This window comes from Trichechus manatus, unplaced genomic scaffold, assembly GCF_000243295.1.
Source record: "Trichechus manatus latirostris isolate Lorelei unplaced genomic scaffold, TriManLat1.0 scaffold00010, whole genome shotgun sequence".
Lineage (NCBI taxonomy): Eukaryota > Metazoa > Chordata > Mammalia > Sirenia > Trichechidae > Trichechus > Trichechus manatus.
Window position 1 is genome coordinate 11,359,155 of NW_004443946.1, and position 23,676 is coordinate 11,382,830.

General features: G+C 40.2%; 1 protein-coding gene across 1 annotated transcript in view; it reads left to right on the forward strand.

Annotated features, from left to right (window-relative positions):
* Nucleotides 1-23,676, forward strand: part of DAAM1 (dishevelled associated activator of morphogenesis 1) — a 180,232-nt gene that overhangs the window by 127,978 nt on the left and 28,578 nt on the right. Inside the window, exons 11-17 of the mRNA XM_004370910.2 lie at nt 383-521; nt 805-863; nt 4,129-4,316; nt 4,933-5,235; nt 5,570-5,677; nt 14,146-14,252; nt 22,541-22,625. Coding sequence (XP_004370967.1) covers nt 383-521; nt 805-863; nt 4,129-4,316; nt 4,933-5,235; nt 5,570-5,677; nt 14,146-14,252; nt 22,541-22,625 — 989 coding nt within the window. The remainder of the gene's footprint in view (nt 1-382; nt 522-804; nt 864-4,128; nt 4,317-4,932; nt 5,236-5,569; nt 5,678-14,145; nt 14,253-22,540; nt 22,626-23,676) is intronic.

Consider the following 23,676-nt stretch of genomic DNA (forward strand, 5'->3'; position numbering starts at 1 on the left):
CAAAGAGCTCTGTTTTCTGAACAGGGCTGATTAGATTGGGTGTAGACCAGGGATTCCAAGCCTTGGTTTTGTGTCAGCTCAGTATGTCTCCACACAGTTTAAAGGGATACTGTGAAATTCTCAAAATGAAATGATTCATAATTAACTTCTATTTCAAAAATAAATATAGTCTTACAACACGTTTAGAAAGGGATAGAGACTGCTTCTCAGTCAAATAAATGATCATTGCCTGTCAAAATTCCAGAAGCCTTGGGAAGCCTTGGTGTAGGCATTGTAAACATCTCTCTGGTTCTGTGTCTCTGGAGGATGAGCACTGTTGCAAAATATTAATCCTAGTTTAGAAACAACTTGATGTTTTTTCCACCACTCTTTTCTTTTGTAGATAAGAGAAGTGGAAACACTGTTCAGTACTGGCTGCTACTAGATAGAATTATACAGCAAATAGTTATCCAAAATGACAAAGGACAAGACCCTGACTCCACACCTTTGGAAAACTTTAACATTAAGAATGTCGTACGAATGTAAGTTTCTTCTTATTTTGCTGTCTGTGAGATATAAGACTTTTTTTTTTTTACCTTACTTCGACATAGCAGTTGGGAAAACTGACATGTTCTAGAGGTCAAACATGAGTTATTATATACGCACACATGTAATAGAGCTAAGTAACATCTGGGTTTAAATTGTTTTCAAGCATGCTGGGGATTTTTCTCTGCAGTAGAATTTTTTCTCTACCTAGGGAGCCACATTTCACAGTTGGGCCTTTTTTTGTCTTTTGTAATGACTATTCTTTTAACTATTATCCAGGTTGGTTAATGAAAACGAAGTTAAGCAGTGGAAAGAACAAGCAGAAAAAATGAGAAAAGGTAAACAATGAGACCCTGATAAGAGGGCCCTGTTATTGGGTGACCCTGAGTTTCCTGCTTTCTGTATATTTTAGAAATTTGCATTGATGTTTCTCACTGACTTTAGTGCATCAAACGGCCTTTCTTTTTTTATGTCTTCAGGGCATTTTGCACTGGCTTTTCTTGAATCAAGCTATTTTAGTTTTCATACTGATTCCCGGATATTTTATCCTCTTATCATAATCATGTAAAATCTTTTGAAAAGCTTGTAACGTGTTATTCAGTATTCATGAATTCAAACTTTCTTAACTACCAATCATCCCAACCCTCTCCCTGACCCACAACTGCTCTTTGAAAACACACTATGTTTTAATAAACATGTTTAAGGGACACTAGGGACTACCCAGCATTGTCTGTGATATTTTAAAAGAGAAGCTCAGGAAGCCTGGTTTTAGCAGCCTGACTTTCCACATGCTCTTAACTGGGCACCAGTTGTAAACAGAGAAATTATGCAGAAAATCACTGACCTTTGCAGATACTCGTGTTATGAAACATTAGCAGGGCAGCTATTGGTGAGTGTTTGCACATAGCTTTGATGTTCCTGCTCAGCGTCAAATGACAGGAAGGACTTTTGTGCCCTTCGCTGTGCCAGCCACTCACAGCAATGGATACAACATTCCCTCTTCCTTCAAAAATACTGGCAAATTAAGTTGGCCTCTTTACGAAAGCAATCATACCCTACCCCAGCTGCTGCTCTTTGACCATGCTGGTTCATTGACTTCCTTTCCTTGTCCAAGTTACTCAGTCAGAGCCAGTGAAACACAATAGCACTCCCCCCCATATTTAGTGTCCTGGAAAGAGGTTCCAAGAGATGCCTAAGCATTTCCTTTCCTCTCATCACACCTGTCCTTTTCCACTGAGCTGAAAAGCAGTGCCACCACTGATACCGGAAAAGTATCAAGCGTGAAGTCCTGTTATGTTATGAGTTCTTCCTGTGAATTCAGATTGCTCTCACATATGTGAGGTCTGCATATGCATTTTTATAAACAAATTCCAGAAACTGCTGTAGAAAGAATAGAAACACTGACTAAAAATTAGAGTAGAGTTTATACCAAAGAGGAAATTGTTAATGAGTGGGTATTTAGTGATACACGCCAGAGCATGAACACTCAGATATGCAAGTTGAGTAGAATTCTTAGGACACACATAAGCACTGAGGTCATTCATTCAGTCAGTCAGTGAATAGTTATTGAATGCCTGTGTTTGTCAGGCACTGTGTGGGGCTCTGGGTCTGTCTCTTCACTCTGGTCCCCACTGACTGTGTGGGTAGACTAAGTCATATTCTCTTTTCCTCCAGTAAGCTCCTCTGTAAAATGAGGATTAGGTCTAACTCACAGGGTTGTTGTGAAAATTCAGTTAAAAAAAAGAGACATAAGTGAACAAATATAAGGACTTTAGCATAGCGCCTGGCACACAGTAGCTGCTCAAGAAATGATAGTGACTGTTACAGGATTTAGGAGGCTGAGATGGCACAAGAGAAAATGTCTGAGGTCAGTGAAAAAGACAGGATGGTTTAAATTGAGATCATGGGTAGTGTGTAAAAGGGAGATTGTAGATAAAATTGATTCTTCTCTGGAATCTTCAGGTAGCAAAATTGTATTAAAGGAGACACATGTTGACAAATTAGTCAAAGGGTGGAGACTGAGGAGACAGGAAGTTCTGTGGACGTGGAAGGTAGAGCATATTTGGGAGAATTTTCTTAGTGTAGTACAGCCAATAAGTGCTCAATAAAAACTTAGTGAATGGATGGTAAATGGATGTCATTTGCGGAGAGAGTCCTTTAGGCTAGAGGTTGCCAAACCTGGCAATACAAGAGGATCATCCGAGGAGTATTTGAAAACCAGAGTCCAAAGCTCTGTCCTGACCTACAGAACAGACTCTAGAGAGTGGGACCTAGGGGTCCTGAAATGTTAAAACCCCTCAGTGATTCTGAGGCACAGCCAGATTTGGCAAAGGCTAATGACCAGTGATGGAAGACAAGTTCTTAATCTTACAATTGTCAAAGAGGAATGAAATGAGAATAGAAGAAGGAAAATGGGATACAGTAAGGTAGTTTTTAGATGACTCTCTAAGGAGGCCAGACAGGAAGAAGTCAGAGTATTAGAAGTGGGTTGGTGATTGTCTCAATCAATGTCAGGCTTGGTAGTAAGATCTTAGTGGTTTGAACTCCTCTCTGCAAACTTTGATTTTGCGGGGACACAGAAAAAAGAAAGAGACAGAGAAAGAAAGAATTTAAATGCAGTATCAAATTCAGTAAGAGAAACCAGCTTGTATAGCTCTGCCCCAGTAGACTATATCTCTAGTGGATTTACTGATATAAAAAGAACAGGAATTAGGGCCAAGTATTTGAAGTAAAAATCTGCAGCTTAAACTTCATTCGTTCTGTTTTCCAAAGCTCATCATTTCCTGTCACTGCTAGAGTCAGCAAGCATATATTCATTGGCAGCGTGAATGAGCATTATGTTAAACTGGAAACGCTGTTCTGTTATAGCAAAACTGGGGAAGTCAGTAAAACTAGAGTTGAGAGTTAATTCTTTTCCCCAAATTACCATGATTCTCATGCTCAACCAAAACTACTGCTTTCGAAAATATTTAATACTGAGATAACATTTGCCTTCACACGTTTTAATAACTGTTTGCCTGAAACATAAACTGCTTCAAGTCTAAGTAGCCTTCCGAAGGGGGAGGGGAGAAATGACTCCGTGTTGGGACAAACACTGCCTCTGGCAGCAGCTCTTCCTCACAGTAAGACATCCTCCTTTTCAGCCCTTCTGCTCTTCAGATGCGAGCCAACAAACCTAGCTAGTAAAGGCCGGACTTCTCTTGTCCCTCATTTTTAATGAGGCCCTTTTAATAATCATTTTCCCTGGTGTTGCTAAAGGCGCCATTTCTGTGACAGGATTCTGAATTAAATACCAAACAGGTATCATTCGCCTCGACATGTGGTTGCTCAAAAAACCGCTTGTTTCATTTTTAAAACTATGACTTTTTGTTCTTCAGCCTTTTGCAAAATGCAGTTAATAAAATTGTTCATCCGAAGCCCCCCTCCAAGCATGAGCAGCGTTTAGACTGCAAGTCGCTCCCCTTGCTGGAGAAGAGGGGAAGTATTCACCTAATAAAGAGCCACACAATCTCTCCCATCAGCCCCTGTCCATTTTCTTTTGAGAGAACATGCTTCAGCTTTGAAGACTCTCCCGATCTCATGTCCATTTGTTTTTATGCGTAGAACACAATGAACTACAACAGAAATTGGAAAAGAAGGAGCGGGAATGTGATGCCAAGACTCAAGAGAAGGAAGAGATGATGCAGACCTTGAATAAAATGAAAGAGAAACTTGAAAAGGAGACAACTGAGCACAAGCAAGTCAAGCAGCAGGTCGTGGACCTCACCGCACAGCTCCAGGAGCTCAGCAGGGTGAGCCGAGGGCGGGACTTCTGGTCATGGCAGCCGCGAAGGCCTCACTTACCCTGGAGCCCCTCCAACTTACGTAGACAACTTCTCATGGGGGTGGGGGGGAGTGGGGATGGGGAATGGGATCTGAAATGTCTCGTGTGACTGATCACAATGTTTACCAGACTTGGTTGCTCTGTGATCATATAGGTTAGGCAGCAGAAGGGGTTTGGAGTGTGGATTTTAAACACACATTCTCTGAAGACAGCAATAGAAATAACATTGACTTCTTAAAATGAAGCCTGATTTCATGAAAACCAAACTGTATGAAGAGAGCAATAGAAATAACATTAACTTCTTAAAATGATGCCTGATTTCATGAAAACCAAACTGTATGATGGAGAAGTAAGTGGAAGATATGTGAATGCTTTGAAAATAAACACGACTTCCAAATTCAAAAGGGTGATGTAATGGGGTCCATGAAGGCCCTGAAAGTCCACCTGACTTACTGGTGCTTTAAACCCATGTTCTCAGAAGTATGAATTTCTCTGTAATATACATTTTAGGCAAAGTTACAAACTCTCATAGAATGAATTACTTCTTCCGTTGATCTTCTCCTTTCCTATTTTTGCCTTTGCAGAGGGCCGTCTGTGCTTCAATCCCAGGTGGACCCTCCCCTGGAGCCCCAGGGGGGCCCTTTCCTTCATCAGTGCGGGGGGCTCTCCTTCCTCCCCCACCTCCCCCACCTTTACCAGGTGGACTGCTTCCTCCTCCACCACCTCCTCTCCCTCCAGGTGGCCCTCCACCTCCTCCAGGGCCCCCTCCCCTAGGTGGGGGAATCATGCCACCTCCTGGTGCCCCACTGGGTCTGGCACTTAAGAAGAAAAACATTCCTCAGCCCACAAATGCCCTGAAATCCTTCAACTGGTCTAAGCTGCCTGAGGTAAGCCATTTGTTCCAATTTTCCCTATAATGCATAGATAACATCAGCAGCTCATTTTGTTCTCTCACTGAAAAGGAGAACAGCCCTGGCTGTCAGATGATTTCATTTTCTAGTATGGAGTCAGGGATCTCACTAGCTCAGATATTTAAGTGACAATGCTTTTGAAATAATGCCACATGGTTTACACAAACCAGCTCACTTTGAGCATCTGGTAGAATGGATAATTTGGGACAACAGCTTTTTTTTTTTTTTTTTGGTAATCATGTCTGCTCTTTTTTGGTATAACTATAAAAATAACTATAAAACTTAGCATTTATTACCTTGATGTTCACAGAACAAACTGGAAGGAACAGTATGGACTGAAGTTGATGACTCAAAAGTCTTTAAAATTCTTGATCTTGAAGACCTAGAAAGAACTTTCTCTGCCTACCAAAGACAGCAGGTAATAGCATGTGCCCTCCAGACACTAAAAAGTTAAAAGTATATCATCGTGCATGATCCCTGGGCCATCTGTCATTGCCATGATATGATAGGAATCTTAGTTCTATGCTATTTTGTCTGCCCTGGTATGTTCTTGAAAAGCGGGATGGTGCGTGTGTCTGAGTGTCTGTCAGTGTGTGTACAAGTTGAAGGTACTATGAAATCTCCTTGATAGGGGGCTTCATACACTGATGTGTGTACCAGACTTTGTTTCTATTGGCATATGGAATTTTGCATATTACAATCACTTGTGCCTAGTCAAAATGGGTCACCAGGAGAAAGCAATAGTGGGAGAGTAATCTAACCCTAAAAATACCATGATTTAGTCATTCTCTTAATCTCCAACTTGTATTGCCACCTCACAGTGCTTGTTTCTGAAGCCATTTTTGTTTATCTGACATTAAAAATAATAATATCTAATGGTTGTTATCAGAAGTGAGATTTTTTAGAAGTAGATGAGGGAGTGGAAAGACAGATAACACCACTTCCTATGTCTTCATGAAGCTCATAGCCTAGTAGGGGAGAGAACTATGTAAATAAGTATTATAATGTCATGTAACAAGTATGAACCAAACTCTGTAAATGATAAATTATGTATGTGCTATATTGTTGTTAGTTGCCGTTGAGTCGATTCCAATGGGTATAATAGAAGAATAAAAATAAGCAATCCAAAATGTTAAAGAAGAAAAGAATAACCTGTTGCCGTCAAGTCGATTGCAACTCTTAGCAACCCTATAGCACAGAGTAGAACTGCCCCATAGGGTTTCCAAGGAGCAGCTGGTGAATTCGAGCTACCAACCTTTTGGTTGACAGCCGAGCTCTTAACCACTGTGTCACGAGGGCTCCTTTAAAAATATGGAGATTGATAAATGAATATAATTTGGCAGCTAGAAAGAACCTGCAGAGAAGTTTTTACTCTGTGTTATAAACATGATATAGATTCAGAAGTAGGGCTGCAAAGACTGCAAAAGTGTAGAGATGGCAGTGACACAGAAGTGGAGGGAATCCAGCAAAGTTATTGAAAGGTGAGCAAAGGTTTCATAATAGGAGCAAGAACATCTGATTCAGGGCTTGCTGGATATCCACATTGATGTGGTCAAGTAGCAGCGTCACTGCCTGAGCCCAGGGCCAGTCTGTGTGGTGCTTCACACTCCCCAGAAGGGCATCTTGGTACAGACTCTTAAGGGTGGGCCAAAAGAAGTCACAGCAAGGCAGCTAGGTACGAAGAGTTTCAGAAGAACAAAGAAAGCCGGAGTGGGTCCAAAGCAGCCACTGGTAAATCAGAGACCTGGAGAAAGAAAAGCTAGCCCGTGACTGTGAGAGGAAAGATTCTTGAGGATGACTAGGGAGAGGAATGAGGAAGAGAGCAAAGTATGTCTTAAACAGGAACTCACGGATCCTGGGCATGTGCAAAAGGGGCTTCCCTTGGGCTCAACTCTGGCATGAATCATGTCCAGGGTGGAGCATCCTTAAACAAGCAGCAGATTTCCTATTCTGCTTAGGCCTGACTCGTTTCCCAGGTAAGAGTGTCTCAGAAGTGAAATGCTAAGTATCAAGGCAGAAGATGGACCGAGGCTGGGGGAGAAGCAAAAGCTGAGGATTGTTTTGTTTGGTTTTTAATGTATTTGTTTATCTAAAATGGAAAAAAGAAATTATGATGTTCTTTAGCCAGAATATTTTCATCTAAGAGAGAAAAAGCTCTGCCGTGCCTTTAGTGCTGTTTTTCTTTTTATTAAATCAGAATGTTTTAATTGACGTGTTTTCTACATATGTAATCATATCAGCCACTTCTTTTTCAATGTTTATATAAATTACTTCATTTTCTTGTCTGATTTCTTTTGTTCATACTTTTCTTCTTCTCTGATCTTTTTTTTTCTAAATTTACCATTAGTGCTATTTTAATAAACACAAAATACAGTGGATACCTGCCATGGTGGTATGAACACTAAAACAGGACCCGTCAGCTGGGGTCCCTGCAAGGATGAAGGCCAACTTGTGCAATGTTGCACACACCAAATAAAGAAAAACAAAGAAAAAAAAAGGAGAAGGTATTTTCCTGTGGAAAGCAATACACTTGCTTTCAGGGGAGAAGCAGAGGGTATATACTTAGAACCTTCACACAGCAGGTGCTCAGGACCAGACTCATTCCTGATTGGCCTCAACATGCCTCCTCTCTCCCTGCGGTCCCAGGAAGGTGTCCCCTGAGCATAGACATGAAGCCTTAGGACATTTTAACAAATTTAATGGTAGATTAAAAGAGTATTCTGACTTGATTACATAACCTATTGAGTTTCAATCGCTAATACTGGTCCATCCATTCTGGTTGCCTAAGATGGAGGTTTGGGAACTTAGAGAAGTAAATTAAAGGAAGGGAAGGCAGCAGCTATTCCTAACGATGCTATTCAAGTCTGAACATGCGGGTTGTATTTATTATGAAGGCAGGTGGTTGAAAGACTCAAGTTTACAAGACTCTTAATTAACTGGCTTTCAGCAGAAGGTGCAGAAGGATGCTGCCAAAATGCTCTGAGAGAAATATGTGGACAGTAGTCAAGAGTTCTTGGAGGAAGGGTTGCAGAAAGCCTAGCAATTGGGTAATTGTCACCTAGCAACCAATCACTGTTTAAGTAAATCAGTAGTCATCCCAGTCAGGATAGACCAGAACATTTCAGTTGTACTTAACACTAAGTAGACTTATAAGTAGGAATCAGTTGTGACCATATTTTCAATAACACTTCCTGAGGAGAAATTTCAACACACTTTCTCAGCTTGAGTGATTCAAGTAGGTCTCCCTTCTTGGTACGAGAATTTTAGATGAGATTTTTTTAAACCACAAATACATTGCCCAAATGAGACTATTTGATCCATTTTATTGAATTTACTCAGTGACTCAGTGTTGAAGGGTAGAAAATAGAATGTTGCAGACATTTTAGAAAGATTATGTAGGACAGAATGAAGAAAATAGGTGTCTGTCATTGAGTGTCCCCTAGTCTCATGACTAATGGCAACATCAAAGACCGATGCATTTTTATTTCAGTCTTGGCAATACATTATATGATATCATCACACTTGAACTGCTCTCTTTTCCATTCCCATATGAATACTGGGAACCTATTTTTTTCCATGGTGCCTCCTCTTTCCGCCTTCTAGCGTTATGAAACCCTGGTCAGACGCTCTGGACTTCAGCCAATTGTTTGGCCAGGTAAATTTTTCAGAGAGACAGTGAGGCACGTGAATAACATTACCTGCATGCATGCAGCAGGAACACTATATAAGTAAGATTTTGAAAAAAATCTCAGCAACTTTCAGGTTAGTATCATTTTGGTGAACACTAAGGAATGATGCTTAGGGGACATACATACACACATAAAATATGTTTGATTGATTTGAGAAAATTTATAGCATTAAAATCAAAACAGATATTTATTCTGTCTGCTTTGTATTCAAGGTTCTATATGAAAGACTTCAAAGGATACAAATGTATTAAAATATTGCACAGGCCCACAAAGTAACTTACAGCCTAAAAGCAGAGAGGACAAAAAGCTGCAAATAACCACAGTACAGGGATAAAAGATAATAATCAATTTTAAGTATCCATTACTTTCCATTACATTCTTAAGTATGATATACACAGTTGCCAATCTCATCGAGCCTAAAATTTAGTTCCCAAAGAGCTCTTGTGCTTATTTTCTTATTTTATCCTTATTCAACACCAGCTATATGAGATGGGTATGATTCATATTTTACAGGTGACAAAAACATGGCTTAATGTGTTCAGTGTCCCAACAGGTGGCAGAGTCAGCTCTAAAAGTGGTGTAATTCTCAGTTACATTTTGTTCTTGCGGGTGCATGGTTTTATTCATCATGAATGTCAAGCTTTGTAGAGGATTTTCTTTAACTCCAGTTTTAAGAACAAGACCACTCCTATTCAGAATTTTTTGCTTTCCCCAGTATGGATATCAAAGGTGTGCAGAGCTGATTATGTAAGTTTACGTGCCCATGAAATGGAATTTAATAGTGTGCAGTCATTCCCCTACTCACATTCCAAAAGTTCATTTGAAAGTCAATTTGTTGAATCTCAGAACCTCTTTTCCCTTTGAAACTATATTATACATGCTTTCTACCCACAAAAGACTTACTTTAATACACAGTGTAGCACATTGTATGGTAGTACTATCTCAGATACAATTAAACAATATTCATCTCATTTTTTATGGGAAATTTTCATCTGAGATGCTATAAATTCATTCATCCCTACCCAAGCAATAATATGTAGGGTGTTAAAAAGAGGGAAAATGAGCTAAGGGTGCAATATTTACATAAAGAGTTCATATCTCTGTAGCAACAAATTGGCAACTTACTATCAATACCACTTCCCTACTCTTTGTCTAAGGATATCCCTTCTTTAAGGATCCTATCTATCAGCACATAGTATAACATTTCAAGGCCTCCCGCTCTGATTTAGAGAACAAAGAAGTCCCAGACTCCCGGCTCCACCTTCTCCTGCTAATAAGTCATATATAAGTCATTCTTGGGGGCCCATTTGTTTCATTCATTGATATCTTCTGATTTTTTATAAATGCTAAAAGAATTTTCCTTTATTTAAAAAAATTATTCTGTACATCTAATTTTCTTTATTTCAGTAAACTTGATCTTTAGGCATGAAGGCAGAAGAGATCATTATAAATAGTGGTTTTTTTCTTAGGACCAAAGTGTAGGTTAAAGGTTCTAAAGCTGGGCTCTATGGTAAGAATTAGTCATGTGCAGGGTTTTATATAAAATATTAGTGTATACATTTTTCTGGAGTGGGACCCCCAGCTTTTATCAGATTTACAAAGATATCAACCTCAAAAAGATTGAGCCATTCATATAAGGGTTGTCACTGTTCAGTTATTTTATTGTGGAAGTGTTCACATATTATTTTATTGTGGAACCATATCTGTAGGAACCTCTCAGAACTGGTTCCTAAAAATGCAAGTCCCGACTCCTATTTATATTTCAAGCCCTAATTCCTATACCAAAAATCACCTGGAAAATCGGGCATCTTGTTAGGTGGAGCCAAATATAGTCAAGTCTATTATATTTGGCCTCTAGCCAATTAGTGGTGCCTTTAGTTATTTCCTTCTGATTTTTGAGTAAATAAGCTTTCAAAAAGAATATTAGCTTATTTGAAGCAGACCTGAAAGCATCATTATTTTTAATATGCCCCATCTAATGAAACTCCTTGGCTTTGTAATTTTATTTACAATGCGCTGATAAAAGGACGCTTGAAGAAGGAAACTAGGCAATTAATTAACCAAGCTCTCACATGAATTTCTCAGCCCCACCTCTGGAAAGGTAAGATACATTACTTAGCTATTGACTGTCACACTCATAAGAAACCCTGGTGGCGCAACAGTTAAGCACTCACTTGCTAACTGAAAGATCAGCGGTTTGAACCCACCAGTGGCTCCGCAGGAGAAAAGACCTGGCAGTCCGCTCCTGTAAAGATTACAGCCTAGGAAACCCTATGGAGCAGTTCTACGCTTCTCAGATAGGGGCGCTATGAGTCGGAATTGACCGTACACAACAACGACGATGACGACACACGGCTGCTGCTGGTTACAAGATGGGGGATCTCGACTGGCTCTTCAGCTCAGCTGAAAGTAGAACAAAAGGGCAAAAATGGACTTGATCATTAACTTGAAGAGATAATTGTACTATATGAGAGCTGTCAAGTATTGAGCTCATGAATATGTGTCAGGTACTATACAAAATGCTTTGTATGCATTATCGTATTTAATCCTCACAATAATAATCCAGTTGTTAACCCCATTTCACAGATAGAGAAACTAAGCCCAAGGCCATACACCCAGTAAATGACAGTTGCCTGATTCCATAGCCCACTACACTGGAGGCTGGAAGTCTTAACTCTCTGACCATGGGAACTTACATTATAGAATGAGTTACCAAAGAACTTTGTAAAAGTTTCTTCTTCGAAGACCAGTGAAAGCAGAATCTAAATTCAGCTAGCAGCTGTCTCTTTAAGCAAGAGAAGTAGGTTAAAGTGACCTCACAGAGTTCATTTCATCAAGTCTTTTCTGCCCCTTGAAAGGAAACTGCTTTTACAGGAAGAAGTCCTAAGGAGCTTCAGAGGAGTAGAAAACTTGACAGTTTACAGCAGGGGCAAAGGAAAACTGTGACTTCTAAGGGGAAGAAAGAGTTCTTGTGATTATCTATTTTTTAAATGCCATCCTAGGAAAGCAATTCCTCCTTGTATGGGTGGAGCAAGGGGAGGGCACGTTTTTGTTGCCTGCTGGGAGAATTACATGAAACAGCTCATCTGTGTAAAATTGGCCTTGGTGGTACTGCCGAGACCAGTGAGACCTTCAGGAATCTGCTGAGCAGAATGCTGGTTGTGCAAGCTTTGGCCCGGAAAGCCAGGGTGTGTTTTGCACACCAAAACTTTACTCATGCCAGCATTGCAAAAATATGCAACAAACACTGTGACTTTCTCATCGCATGTTAATTACCTCTTTCTCTTTGCTTTTTCTTCACTAAATGTCTTTTCTATGAACTATTTCAAGAAAAGGCTGTTGACCTTGTATCCTTGAACAGCCCTGAGGCAATTGGGACAGGGCCACCAATGGCTGCACACCACGTGAACCATTTACTGTCTCTTAATTGCGTGTTCTGCCTCTTTCCTCATACCTACCCGTAGCACCTACAGGCATTGTTTGGACCCTCTAGAGGTACTGAGGGTTAATATTACTAACCTATCTTTTTGAACTTGTCTTTTGTTTTTTTCTTCATCCTTCCTTATGACATGAGGAGAGAGATGATTATTTCCATTCCTCTTCCCCCCCACCACCCGCCCTGCAAAAAAAGCATGTTTTGCTGATAGTTCTTGACCATGGGAGTAGTTTCCCCAAGTTGTTGGAATTGAATGATATTTTCCTGCTTCAGGTGAAAATTCCATGTTAAGTAAATGGAACCCATTTGGTCTTTTTTCAGCTTGGACCTTTCTGGGGTTATTTAAGCCCTTTTCTGAATTTGATTTGCCACCACTGAAAGTTGTATAGAGCAAATGTCTTTTTCTTGCACTACCCTGAACATGTAATACGGTGCTGCTTGCTGTATCTTCAGTTAGTCTCTCTCATCTTCATCAACTCTCATGATGTTCCTAGGGGCATAAACTATCCTTTACCTGTATCCTGTATCACTGATTTCCTTTACTGCTTTGACTTTCCCATTTGTGGCTGTGATTTCTGAACTGCATGTGTCTGATTTACCTTTTCCATGCTTCTGCCATGGCTGTAGGATTTCTTTGTGAACAGTAACTCCAAGCAGGTAAGTGAGCTACTGCCTAAACCTTGCATAATATAACTCCTTGACACACTATAAGCTTGAAATTTCTTGATTATCCCATTTGTTATTAGACAGCATAATGCAATGCCTGGGTAATTCCACATTCGATTTTCAACTCTTAACATCAGCACAACAGGAGACAATGGAAATTTGATCACATGGTTCCTCTTATTATGAATTCCATATTCTCTTTGTTTCCTAAAGTGTTATACCGTTCCCGAGCTCTTTGGTTTCCTTACATTTTTAATGTCATGATCTATTTTTTAATTGATCCTGACTACTAATAAAATCAGACTTCATAACACATCAATAAATAATAATACCAAGTTGTCTGTTTTTTACTTTTTAACTTTTTATTATTATCAATACTTCTGATGCTCAGTTTACTTAAACAGAATTTCACCTATAATTGTTTTATGCCTACTGCACCGTAAATTATAATTGGCCATCATAGTTTATAGCTTTCTGTACAGCAGCAGACTATGCCACTCGTGTTTTAGTGTTAATTCAAGTAATTGAACTAATGCCTTGAACCAACCCCCTCCCCATTGTCCATCAAACTCCAGGATAATGAAAGGTACCATCTGGGCTGGGGAGCTTCATGTTGTACTTGAAGACATTTGGGAGGTTTTATTGTTCAGCTTTCGAGTGCTCACGATACAAATGGTTCTGGAGTGAATGGGTCCTGCAAATGGCTGGAGCGGCAATGGCCAGCCTCAGCTAAGCTTGATTCATAGCGACAGTTCTTCTCTCAGCTATCCGTAGGGATTTGGGGGACAAAAGGAGGGCACCACTTACTGATAATTTATGCACACTTAGCGTCTTCAACTTCAAAACACTTTGTACTTCCAAACAACGCTTTTCAAATGTGGGTGGTCAGCTTTTCTTATTATTTGCCTTTGCCAGCTAGAGTTTAGCCTTTGTTGCCATTCCCTTACCTCCCTGTTCTCCCCAACTCACCATCTCAGCTTCGGCTCTGTGTGTATGTGTGTGTAAGTGCAAGTGTATAAGCAGAAAATGTACAGAAAACATATGTCTGAAGTCCGAATGTCACTGTTTGATGGATTTCTTTCATGCTTTTTATAGAAAGAAGCAGATGCCATTGATGACACACTGAGTTCCAAATTTAAAGTCAAAGAACTTTCGGTAATTGATGGTCGGAGAGCTCAGAATTGCAACATCCTTCTATCAAGGTATTGTTAATGCTCAATAAACATTTTAGTTGTAGGACCAACTATTCTGTTATGTAGCTCAAAACCATGTGGCTCAAAACCACATTTGTAATTTTTTTTTTTTTAATTGTACTCTACTGAGATATATTTTTTTGTGTTCTCTGTGTTTAAGGTGAGGATAACTCTTGTGCTTACTTTTCCTAGTGGAATATATCAGAGCTGGATGGCTACTGTCTTAGAGTTTAATTTACTCAGATTTCTAACTTTAAAAATCAAAACATCCTAAACTGATCCCCCCACCAAGAGCCTGCAAAATGGACTTTATTGACAAAATAGACAGCATTTTACTTTTATTTGTATTTTTTGGGTTTAGAGATATTTCAGCTGTTCAGTAACACTGTCAGGATCAGATGAGGGCTTTTTGTTTTATTTTGCTTTCTAATATTACCTTTTGATACTTAAAGGTTATGTGTTTCTATGATCTTTTCCAACATTTTTTATGACTATAAAGATATGTAAATCTTAAACCTCAATGAGATGCTAATTTATACAGCTCAGCCCTATTCAGAGATCTTTCTCATAGGCTGTGAACCATCACAGCCTTGGAACTTGAAAAGAAGAAAGGAAATTTGGGGGCCTGGAATCTGATTGCAGATCCAGGCAATGTGTTGAGTTGCCCTGGGTATTTCAAGTAGCTCTTCTGTCTCTGGTTTCTTCTTTTCTCTACAAGGGACTTTCACATTGAGCAAAGATACCCAATGCTTCTGAGGTGAATGAAAAGAATCCTAAGCTTTGGGGCTTTAAAGAAAAGTCACACTAGTTAGATTCTGGAAAGAATGTTGCATGCGCCTTGAGACTGGTATAAGGTGTCTTCTCTTTCAAGGAGAGGAAAGAGGGAAAGCAATAGTCCTTATTTTTTAGATGGTCTTAGAGCAAATTTAACACAAAGAACTACAGCTTGGTTTTCAGTATGGAAGCTGGATTGTTAGCCAGGTGTATATTACTTTAGGAAGCAAATGTTTCTTTTAGTGAAAGAGAAATTGCAGCTTTGTAAGATCACTGAACTTTAATACAACTAGTAAGGTAACATGAACCGTCCTGTTAGCATTTCATTTCTGCCTCTGGCTAAATGCTATGTACATGGCCAGGCCCTGTATTTATTCCCACTTTGACTCAATGAACACATGGTCAGGTTAGACAAAATATCAGCCTTAGAAGACACCACTGAAAATAATTTGAAGGTCTTCTTTTTTCTATAGTGCGTGTATGCAAATTATTTTATTATCTTTTAATATAAAAAAATTCGTACTTAATAACGAAACTAAAGGATAATTTGGGGGACTTTTTTTAATCCTAGAATTTCTCCCTTTTAGACTTACTATGTATTTTGTGCTTTTGCAGTCCAAATGAACACTTTCAAACAACTTGACAAGGGAATCTATCACTGAACCTCAGTAGCATTTATATGCCTGTAGGAATAAAAAACCATGACCCAGTTTCTCATAAACAGATATTCTCAGTACTAGGTGCCAACCGGGATAATTACACTAGTTATACATAAGCATACACCTCTCTCTGGCAAATTTCCCTTCCCATTATTTCATATTTGTGGTGTGTAATTCCCTTGTTACCTCAAAAGTGTCAGAGTATCAGGTAACATAGAACTTGAACGCATCTAAGCTCTCCCTAGAAGACAGTTTTAAAAACTGTCTCATATCTGTCAGGTTATCAATTAGAAGCCAATTTAATGAGTAAGTGTTATTACAGTGAGCACAGTTAATAGGTATATTGTGTATAACAAAGTAATTTGGAGTCCCAGTTGACCTTCTAGTAATTGAGCCTTATTGATTAGGTTCTAAAACCTCCTTTCTCACAGGGGATTCAGTACCACACATAGTTTTCTGGTCAGTGGTCTTGTCAGGAAAGCACTTGGCTTATACATATGCAGTGGAAATGGTGAAAGAAAATAAGCAGTTTTAATTTTAATTTGTTTTTGTTTTTTTTTTACTAGTCAGTAGTTTACCTGGCTTTCTTTCTCCCCTTTTCATCAGTAATGCATTACCAAACATAGAAGGAGCTAGAATCTTAATGGGGGGTGGGGGGAAGGCTAACATGAAAGTGTATTTGAAATTTTTTCTTAGACAATCACCACGGTGGAGCTTTCTTTTTTGCCTAGCACTATGCTGGGTGCCATACCTGTCACTGTCAAGGAATAGATTCCAACTAATAGCAACCCTATAGGACAGGGTAGAACTGCCCCATAGGATTTCCAAGGCTATAATCTTTACAGAAGCAGACTGCCACATCTTTCTTCTGAGGAGTGGCTGGTGGGTTTGAACTGCAGGGCTTCAGGTGGTCTGACCAGAAGGAGAGGGGGGAGGGCCTCAGAGTGAGAGAGAAGCCCCAGCAGGGTTTACCAGAAAGTGGGCCTTGAAGGGTGATCACAGTTACATAGGCAGAGGGCGGGGGAAAGCCGTTTCAAGCAAGACATGCCAAAGGATCAAAGGCATGGAAAGGAAATAAGCATAGCTAATAAAGAGAGCCCTGCGATTACAGTAGAGAATTATCTATTGGATTTCATGCAATTAAATATGTTAGATGGGGCTAGACAGGAGGGCCTGAAGTCCATGCCCAGTGCCTTTATAATAGAGTGAGTCATCCCAGATTCAAGTCATAACCTCTTCCTCTATAAAACGGAAATAATGAAAGTAGTAATTTTGTGGAATACCTGCACAGGATAGCTGCTATACATGGGGTTGAGAATCCATACAGCTGGTTCAGGAGGAGAACAGTGTTTGTTTGTTTTAATAGGGTTTTAAGATAGGTCTCTCAAGTCTGCAGAAAAGGTTGGAAGGGGTTGAAAGCTGGAGGCAAGGGCAACCATCACACCAAAGGCTCTTTCCATTGTCCAAATGAGACATGATGAGGAGTAGAATTGAGAGATATGAAGAAACCCTCAGTTGGACTTGGTCAGGGATTTCCAGCATGGGGACAGCGAATAGGAATGTTTCAAAGATGATGTCAAGATTTCTTCCCTGTCTACACTTTCTTCTTTCCTACTTATTTCATTCCTAAAGGTTGACGAACCTCTCTATTTCTTACCTTGCTAGCTGGGAATTTATTTCCCAGCAATGTAGTCATTACACCAAATTCCTCTGCAGTGAAAGCCTTTTGGTGTATTCCATAGAGTGTATTTTAGTAAGCACATAGGCACTCACTGTTTGGTTATCCTTTAATGCTCTTCCTTACCCACTTCATACAAAAGGTAGTGGAACCTTTGGTCAGGGGCACCTGCCAGGGACTTATCTGGAGCCAGGCAGGACCTGGGAAGAATCCTGTGCCATAAGTCAAGGCAGGGGACAAGTGCAGGCCCTTCTCATGCCCACACATGTGGGTGGCCAAGTGTGAGTGGGCAAGTTCATTCGCAGCTCTTGGAGAGGGACTGCTTAGAGGGTGTGTGTAAAAATGGCGTGGTAGAGGCGTCTGACCTCCTCTAATTTCACGAGAGGGAAGGAGAATCAAGATCAACAGCCCACGGCTGATTGCTATTAGGTGGAGGTCAGACATGCCTCCTCTCGCCAGCCCTTGTTACCAATTCTGACACCATCTGTCCCTCGCACAGCACACTCTACTTCTCTGCTGAATTCGATTCGTTGCAATGGCTACACAGGACTCACAGGCAATACTTACGATTGTGGGGTTTATTAGGAAAGTAATATATTACAATTCAGGTTCGGGAATGCTCAAGATACACTTCTTCAATCAGAACAGCCTCTTCTCAGCCATGCCTACAGGCAGGCCTCTCTCTGGCCCTGGGCCCCTTGACCCAGCCTCTGCCCTGCTCAAGCAAGTGTTACAAAGCTCTTTTAGCTCTCCCAATAAGTGCCCAGAGGCACCCCACTCCACCAGTAAGTCTTGGCCCAAAGGTGCTCAGCTCTAGATGTAGATCAGCAAACCTAGCTCCACCAAGTGCCCGGAGATACCCTACTCCACCAGCAAGCCTCCTGCTCGAAGGTGCTCAGCTTTCACGCTCTGTGGGTTTCCCTCAGCATTTCCTGCCAGTCTCCTGCCTCTGCTGCCACCATTTCTCTACTGTCTCTAGTGTTACAACTCTCCCTCTCTGTCTTCTGCATTACAGCTCCTACTATCTCTCTCTCAATGTCTCCCTTTAAGCCTAGCAAGATGACAAAACTGACCGATCCCCTCATTAGGGTTCCATATAACTATTTGCATGATCCCACCCAGTCATTTGGTAGGAGTTACAAAACTGTGGTGAGAAAGGCCATTTTAAAGCAATCCATAGCACTGCAGTGTGAGTTTGCAGTGGGAGCTCCAGGGCATCAGGGACCACACCTTTCTCAGAGGGGAAAGAGTAGAGTGGACACACATACCTCACAAAGAGATGGCTAGAACCAATCCCTCTGGCCTTTGTCAGAGTGAGCCACAACTTTTCTTCTGCATGTAAATAGATGACATATAGCAATTTAAAATGTACCCTATTTTATTTTCTAAAACAGACTTCTTATTCTCCCCCAAATGGCTCCCTCTTAAAAAAAAATAGAAAAGAAAGAAACTTGGAATCAGATTTATATTGCAAAATGAACTCATTTAGAATACAATTTTATGAAATGTTGTGCTGTTGTTTTTTTCCAGATGCTCACTTAACACGGCAGCCTGGGTATAGCAAACCACAAAAAGCTACTTTAAAGTAGGGGGATTTGGCTTAAATCCACTGAAGCAGAGCTAAGGCTGAACACTGATGTAGCCATCTATCCTTAACTCCTTTTAATTATGCCTGGATGTTCCAATTCTCCTGGCAAATTTTTGAAATACTTGAGTAGAGTAAGGTAGAGTTAAATACTATTTAAGATGGCTGGTTTGTTTCCTGCCTCATAAAGAACATTGAAGCAGATGTCTCAAAAGTTGCCACCCTCCAGCACACCAGAATACTGACAAGCTTTAAAAGCAATTAAGAGGTTAGAATTGGTAGGGTCCTTAAATTACAGAGATTACAGACTCATTCTGTGGATGACAGATGATACTAAGAACTCAGCAACCTATAGAGCAACTCTCCCCTCCCCCAGAGGGTGGCATATCCTTCTCCCCTTTCCTGAAAGGTACAGTCGTCTGATTCAACTGGCCACGTGCGTGGTGACACGTTGACAGGTAGATTTTCTTAAGTGCCATCCATTAAAGTCTCAAGTCTCTTTCTGGGCCACATGAAGAGAAACCAAAATTGTTATGAATTAGAGCTAGTGTCTAGTCCAGACAGCCTCTGGGGATTGAGGAGCATAAATATACACAATTTCAAAAGCAAGAAGTTCTGTCTTCCATATGGGGAGCTAATGAAATGCAAATCTGATACTTCAGTTATTGTTCTCACTCTGATTTTCAACTCCTTTTCTTTTAAATGCAAACCAGAAGGGCTTAGCAGAGCTGCTGCACCATAAAATGGTTTCTTCAACTCGGTGTGAAAAGGACACAGAACTAATTTATTTATTTTTCTTATGAGCAGAGCACTTCTCGAGATGTGCCCGCAACCATGTGGTTTTCATTAATGACAGTTCAAACCTTCCCTGGCGTTACTCTTCCTTGGCCTTTCATGGTTGCACCATGGTGTTTGCATTTAAATTGGCTCAAGAGCCTTTAAAAAACCAGTTGCCACTAAGTCGATTCTGAATCATGGCAACCCCATGTGTGTCAGAGTAGAATTGCGCTCCATTGGGTTTTCAATGGCTGATTTTTTTTTTAAGTAGATCACCAGGCCTTTCTTCTGAGGTGCCTCTGGGTAGATTCGAATCTCCATCCTTTCATTTAGCAGCCAAATGCGCAATCATTTACAGCTCTCAGGGACCACCCAAGAGCCTTTGGTGTCCTGGAATCTAGGGCAACCCAAAGCACATGCAGCTGAGACCTTGATAACAGCTTTTCCCCCTGTTGCACTTTACTCGTGTCAACTTAGCTAAATTGTCTTCCATTGTGATGTTCTGGTGAGGCAAGAATTGCCCCAGGAATGATTACGTACAACTTGGAGAAGTCTGCCCATGTCCAGGGTTGCTGTGTACAGCACAGGAATTACTATGGTACCAACAACTGGGTGATAGAGTGGGTCTTATTTTTTTAACATCTGCAATTTGGCATTTTGCCTAGATACTATCTTTGGATTTAAGAACATGAAATAGGAAAGAATGGTATAAGTGCAACCGGATTCCCAAATTTATTCCTCCCCTTTCTTACTTATTGGCATATGAAACAACATTCAGTTTAAATAGTAAGGTGGATGGTTTTAACAAAGTCATGTCAAAATCTAGAGGAAAAGACAAACCAAAAGTGTCTACAGTGGGGTGTGGCTTGTCCAGCCCTTCCTGGCGGTTCCTTCCTCTTTCTGTGGCTTTTTGCCCCCCGACACAAGCACTTATTCACACACACATACACATATACATACTCGTTTGGCCCTCTCATTTATCTGTGAGACCATGGATGAGTGTGCCCTTTACAACACTTTGTGTCAGGAGTGTTTCAGTTTGTCATTTGATTCTCCCAAAGTTTATAACCACCTTTAAAATAAGGATCACGTATTCCAATTTCTTTTTTTAACTACTCCCTAAGCCTAATAGGTGTTGTACACAGAGAGGAAACTCAGTACAAGAATGAATATGAGAGTGCTTTTGGACGTGTTCATAATAACCATATTAGAAGCACTCTTTAAGGATCAGATGACTATACCTTAATTATTAAGGTTATGAAAGTACTGCTGCTTTTTGTCTGTTATAGAAAAAGTCTACCTTGTAGAAAAAATCAGCTGTCATCAGTTCTGACTCATGGTGACCCCATGTATGTAAGACTAGAACTGTGTTCCACAGAGTTCTCAGTGAATTAATTTTTCAGAAGTAGATTGCCAGGCCTTTCTTCCGGGGCACCAACTTTTTGGTTAGCAGCCTAGCATGTTAACCATTTGTACCACTGGTTCACTGAGTCCTTTCTATGGCTAGGCATCTTATGCTAAACACTTTACACACATTACTTCAATTAATCCGCACCAAAATTCCTTTTTTTTTTTCCTCAGATGAGGAAGCTGAAGCTTAATAAAAATGTTTTCCAAGGGTGACACTGACCAGTAAGTGTCAGAGCCAGGACTGGGGCCCAACTGTCTGATGCTAAGACCCCTGCTTTCAAGTGTTGCATATGACATGTGTGTGTCTTGCTCTGTACCTGTGTGTTTGTGTGTTTCTCTGTTTCCCATCCTAAATGTGATTCTTCTTGAAAAGCAAAGAATGTAAGAACTGATCAAGTGACGGCAGTATGTCACATTAACGGTAGACTGTAAGGAAGTAAGATCTTAAGTGTGTGTCTAATGCTTACAAATAAAACAAAGGAAAAGATTGTCACAGCTAATAATTCGATTAAGTTTTTTTGCCCTGGTTAAGACGGTTGGTGACATCTAATAAATACACATTTTTACACGCATGTTTAATTTCACAACTCATATTGTAGACTTCATTGTCCTAATATTATCAAGGCATAGATCTCTAATTATATTAACAAATCATTTAGTTTAGGGTAGATAGAGAAACAGAAAACAGATTTGTGTTTTTTATTAAATTCTTCCCTTTGAGATTTTAACCAGGAAAGCAATATTCATAAGAAGAGCTAGGCGTTGGCAGTTAGCGGTCGTGGGGTCTTGTTAGGTACTGCGACCGTCCTATGTTTGAACTTGGACAGAGCACTTAGCCATTCTGAGCCTAGGTTTCTTCATCCGTTAAAAACATGAGCATCACAGTTATTTTGAGGCTCAAGTGAAATAATATATTGAAAAATGCTCGACTACATAAAGTGCATATATGTTTTATTTTGTATATTAACTGTTGCTCAGCTTTTTAACAGTAACGTATAACCTTCTAAAGATCCCTTTTCAACCTGACAGCAAATTTTCAACACTCCTGATGTGTAATCAAGTTAAGAATTCAGTCCTCCTCCCTCCCCTGCAATTCTTGGATGCTATATATAAAAGAAAATGATTGTGTTTTCCCTATTTCTAATCTTCCAATCCCTTGCTTAAGGAAACTAAATGATAGAACGTAGCAGTTTTGTTCTCCTGTGTCCGCAGAGCATTACAGAGCCCCAAAAGAATGTTAAAGCAGTTTGAAAACACTATTTTTAGGTGTAGTATTGTCAGGAAATAAATTTTCACTGAGAGATTTTGAGAAAAACTACTTGACAACCAGCAGCTGGGGCAGCAAAATGAATTATCGTGTATTAAATTTTAATACTCCATCCAATATTGTTAAAACAAAATATTCTTTCTCCAGGTTAAAATTATCCAATGATGAAATCAAACGGGCCATTCTAACAATGGACGAGCAAGAAGATCTGCCCAAGGACATGTTGGAACAGGTGAGCTACCAGACATGTCCCAAAGCATAAATGACAACTGACTTCCAACAAGAAGTGGGCATTGGAGAAGATCTGGTTGTTGCTGGTGGAAGATTTCTTCATCTCTGAACTGAGAGGGTTAAACCAATGGTTCCCCGTGGCTGTATTAGGAGACTTTCTGGCTTTATTCTCTTTTTGCTCCTCACGATGAAAAAGAACATCTTGAGTCTATCAAATGCTTGGGACCCTTGGCATCCACACTGCCAGATTCTGTCTCTCAAGCCACAGTTGTTTGTTGTTGCTGTTGGTGCCGTCATGTCAGCCCCAACTCATATTGACCCTGTGTAGAATAGAACAAAACATTGCCCCGTCCTGCGCCACCCTCACAATTGTTGTAATGCTTAAGCCCGTTGTTGTAGCCACTGTGTCAGTCCATCTTGTTGAGGATCTTCCTCTTTTTCCCTGACCCTCTATTTTTCCAAACATGATGTCCTTCTCCAGGGATTGGTCCTTCCTGATAACATGTCCAAAGTATGTAAGACAAAGTCTTGCCATCCTCCCTTCTAAGGAGCATTCTGGCTGTATTTCTTCCAGGACAGATTCGTTGGCAGTCCATGGTATGTTCAATATTCTTCGCCAACACTGTAATTCAGAGGTATCAGTTCTTCTTCAGTCTTCATTATTCATTTTCCAGCTTTCACATGCATATGAGGCAATTGCTAATACCATGGCTTAAGTCAGGCACACCTTAGTCCTCAAGGTGATGTCTTTGCTTTTTAACACTTTAAAGAGGTCTTTTGCAGCAGATTTGCTGAATGCAATGTGTCATTTGATTTCTTGACTGCTGCTTCCATGGGTGTTGATTGTGGATCCAAGTAAAATGAAATCCTTGACAACTTCAGTATTTTCTCCATTCATCGTGATGTTGCTTATTGGTCCAGTTGTGAAGTTTTTGTTTTCTTTCTATTGACGTGTAATCCATACTGAAGGCTGTAGTCTTTGATCTTCATCAGTAAGTGCTCCAAGTCCTCTTCACTTTCAGCAAGCAAGGTTGTGTCATCTGTATATCTCA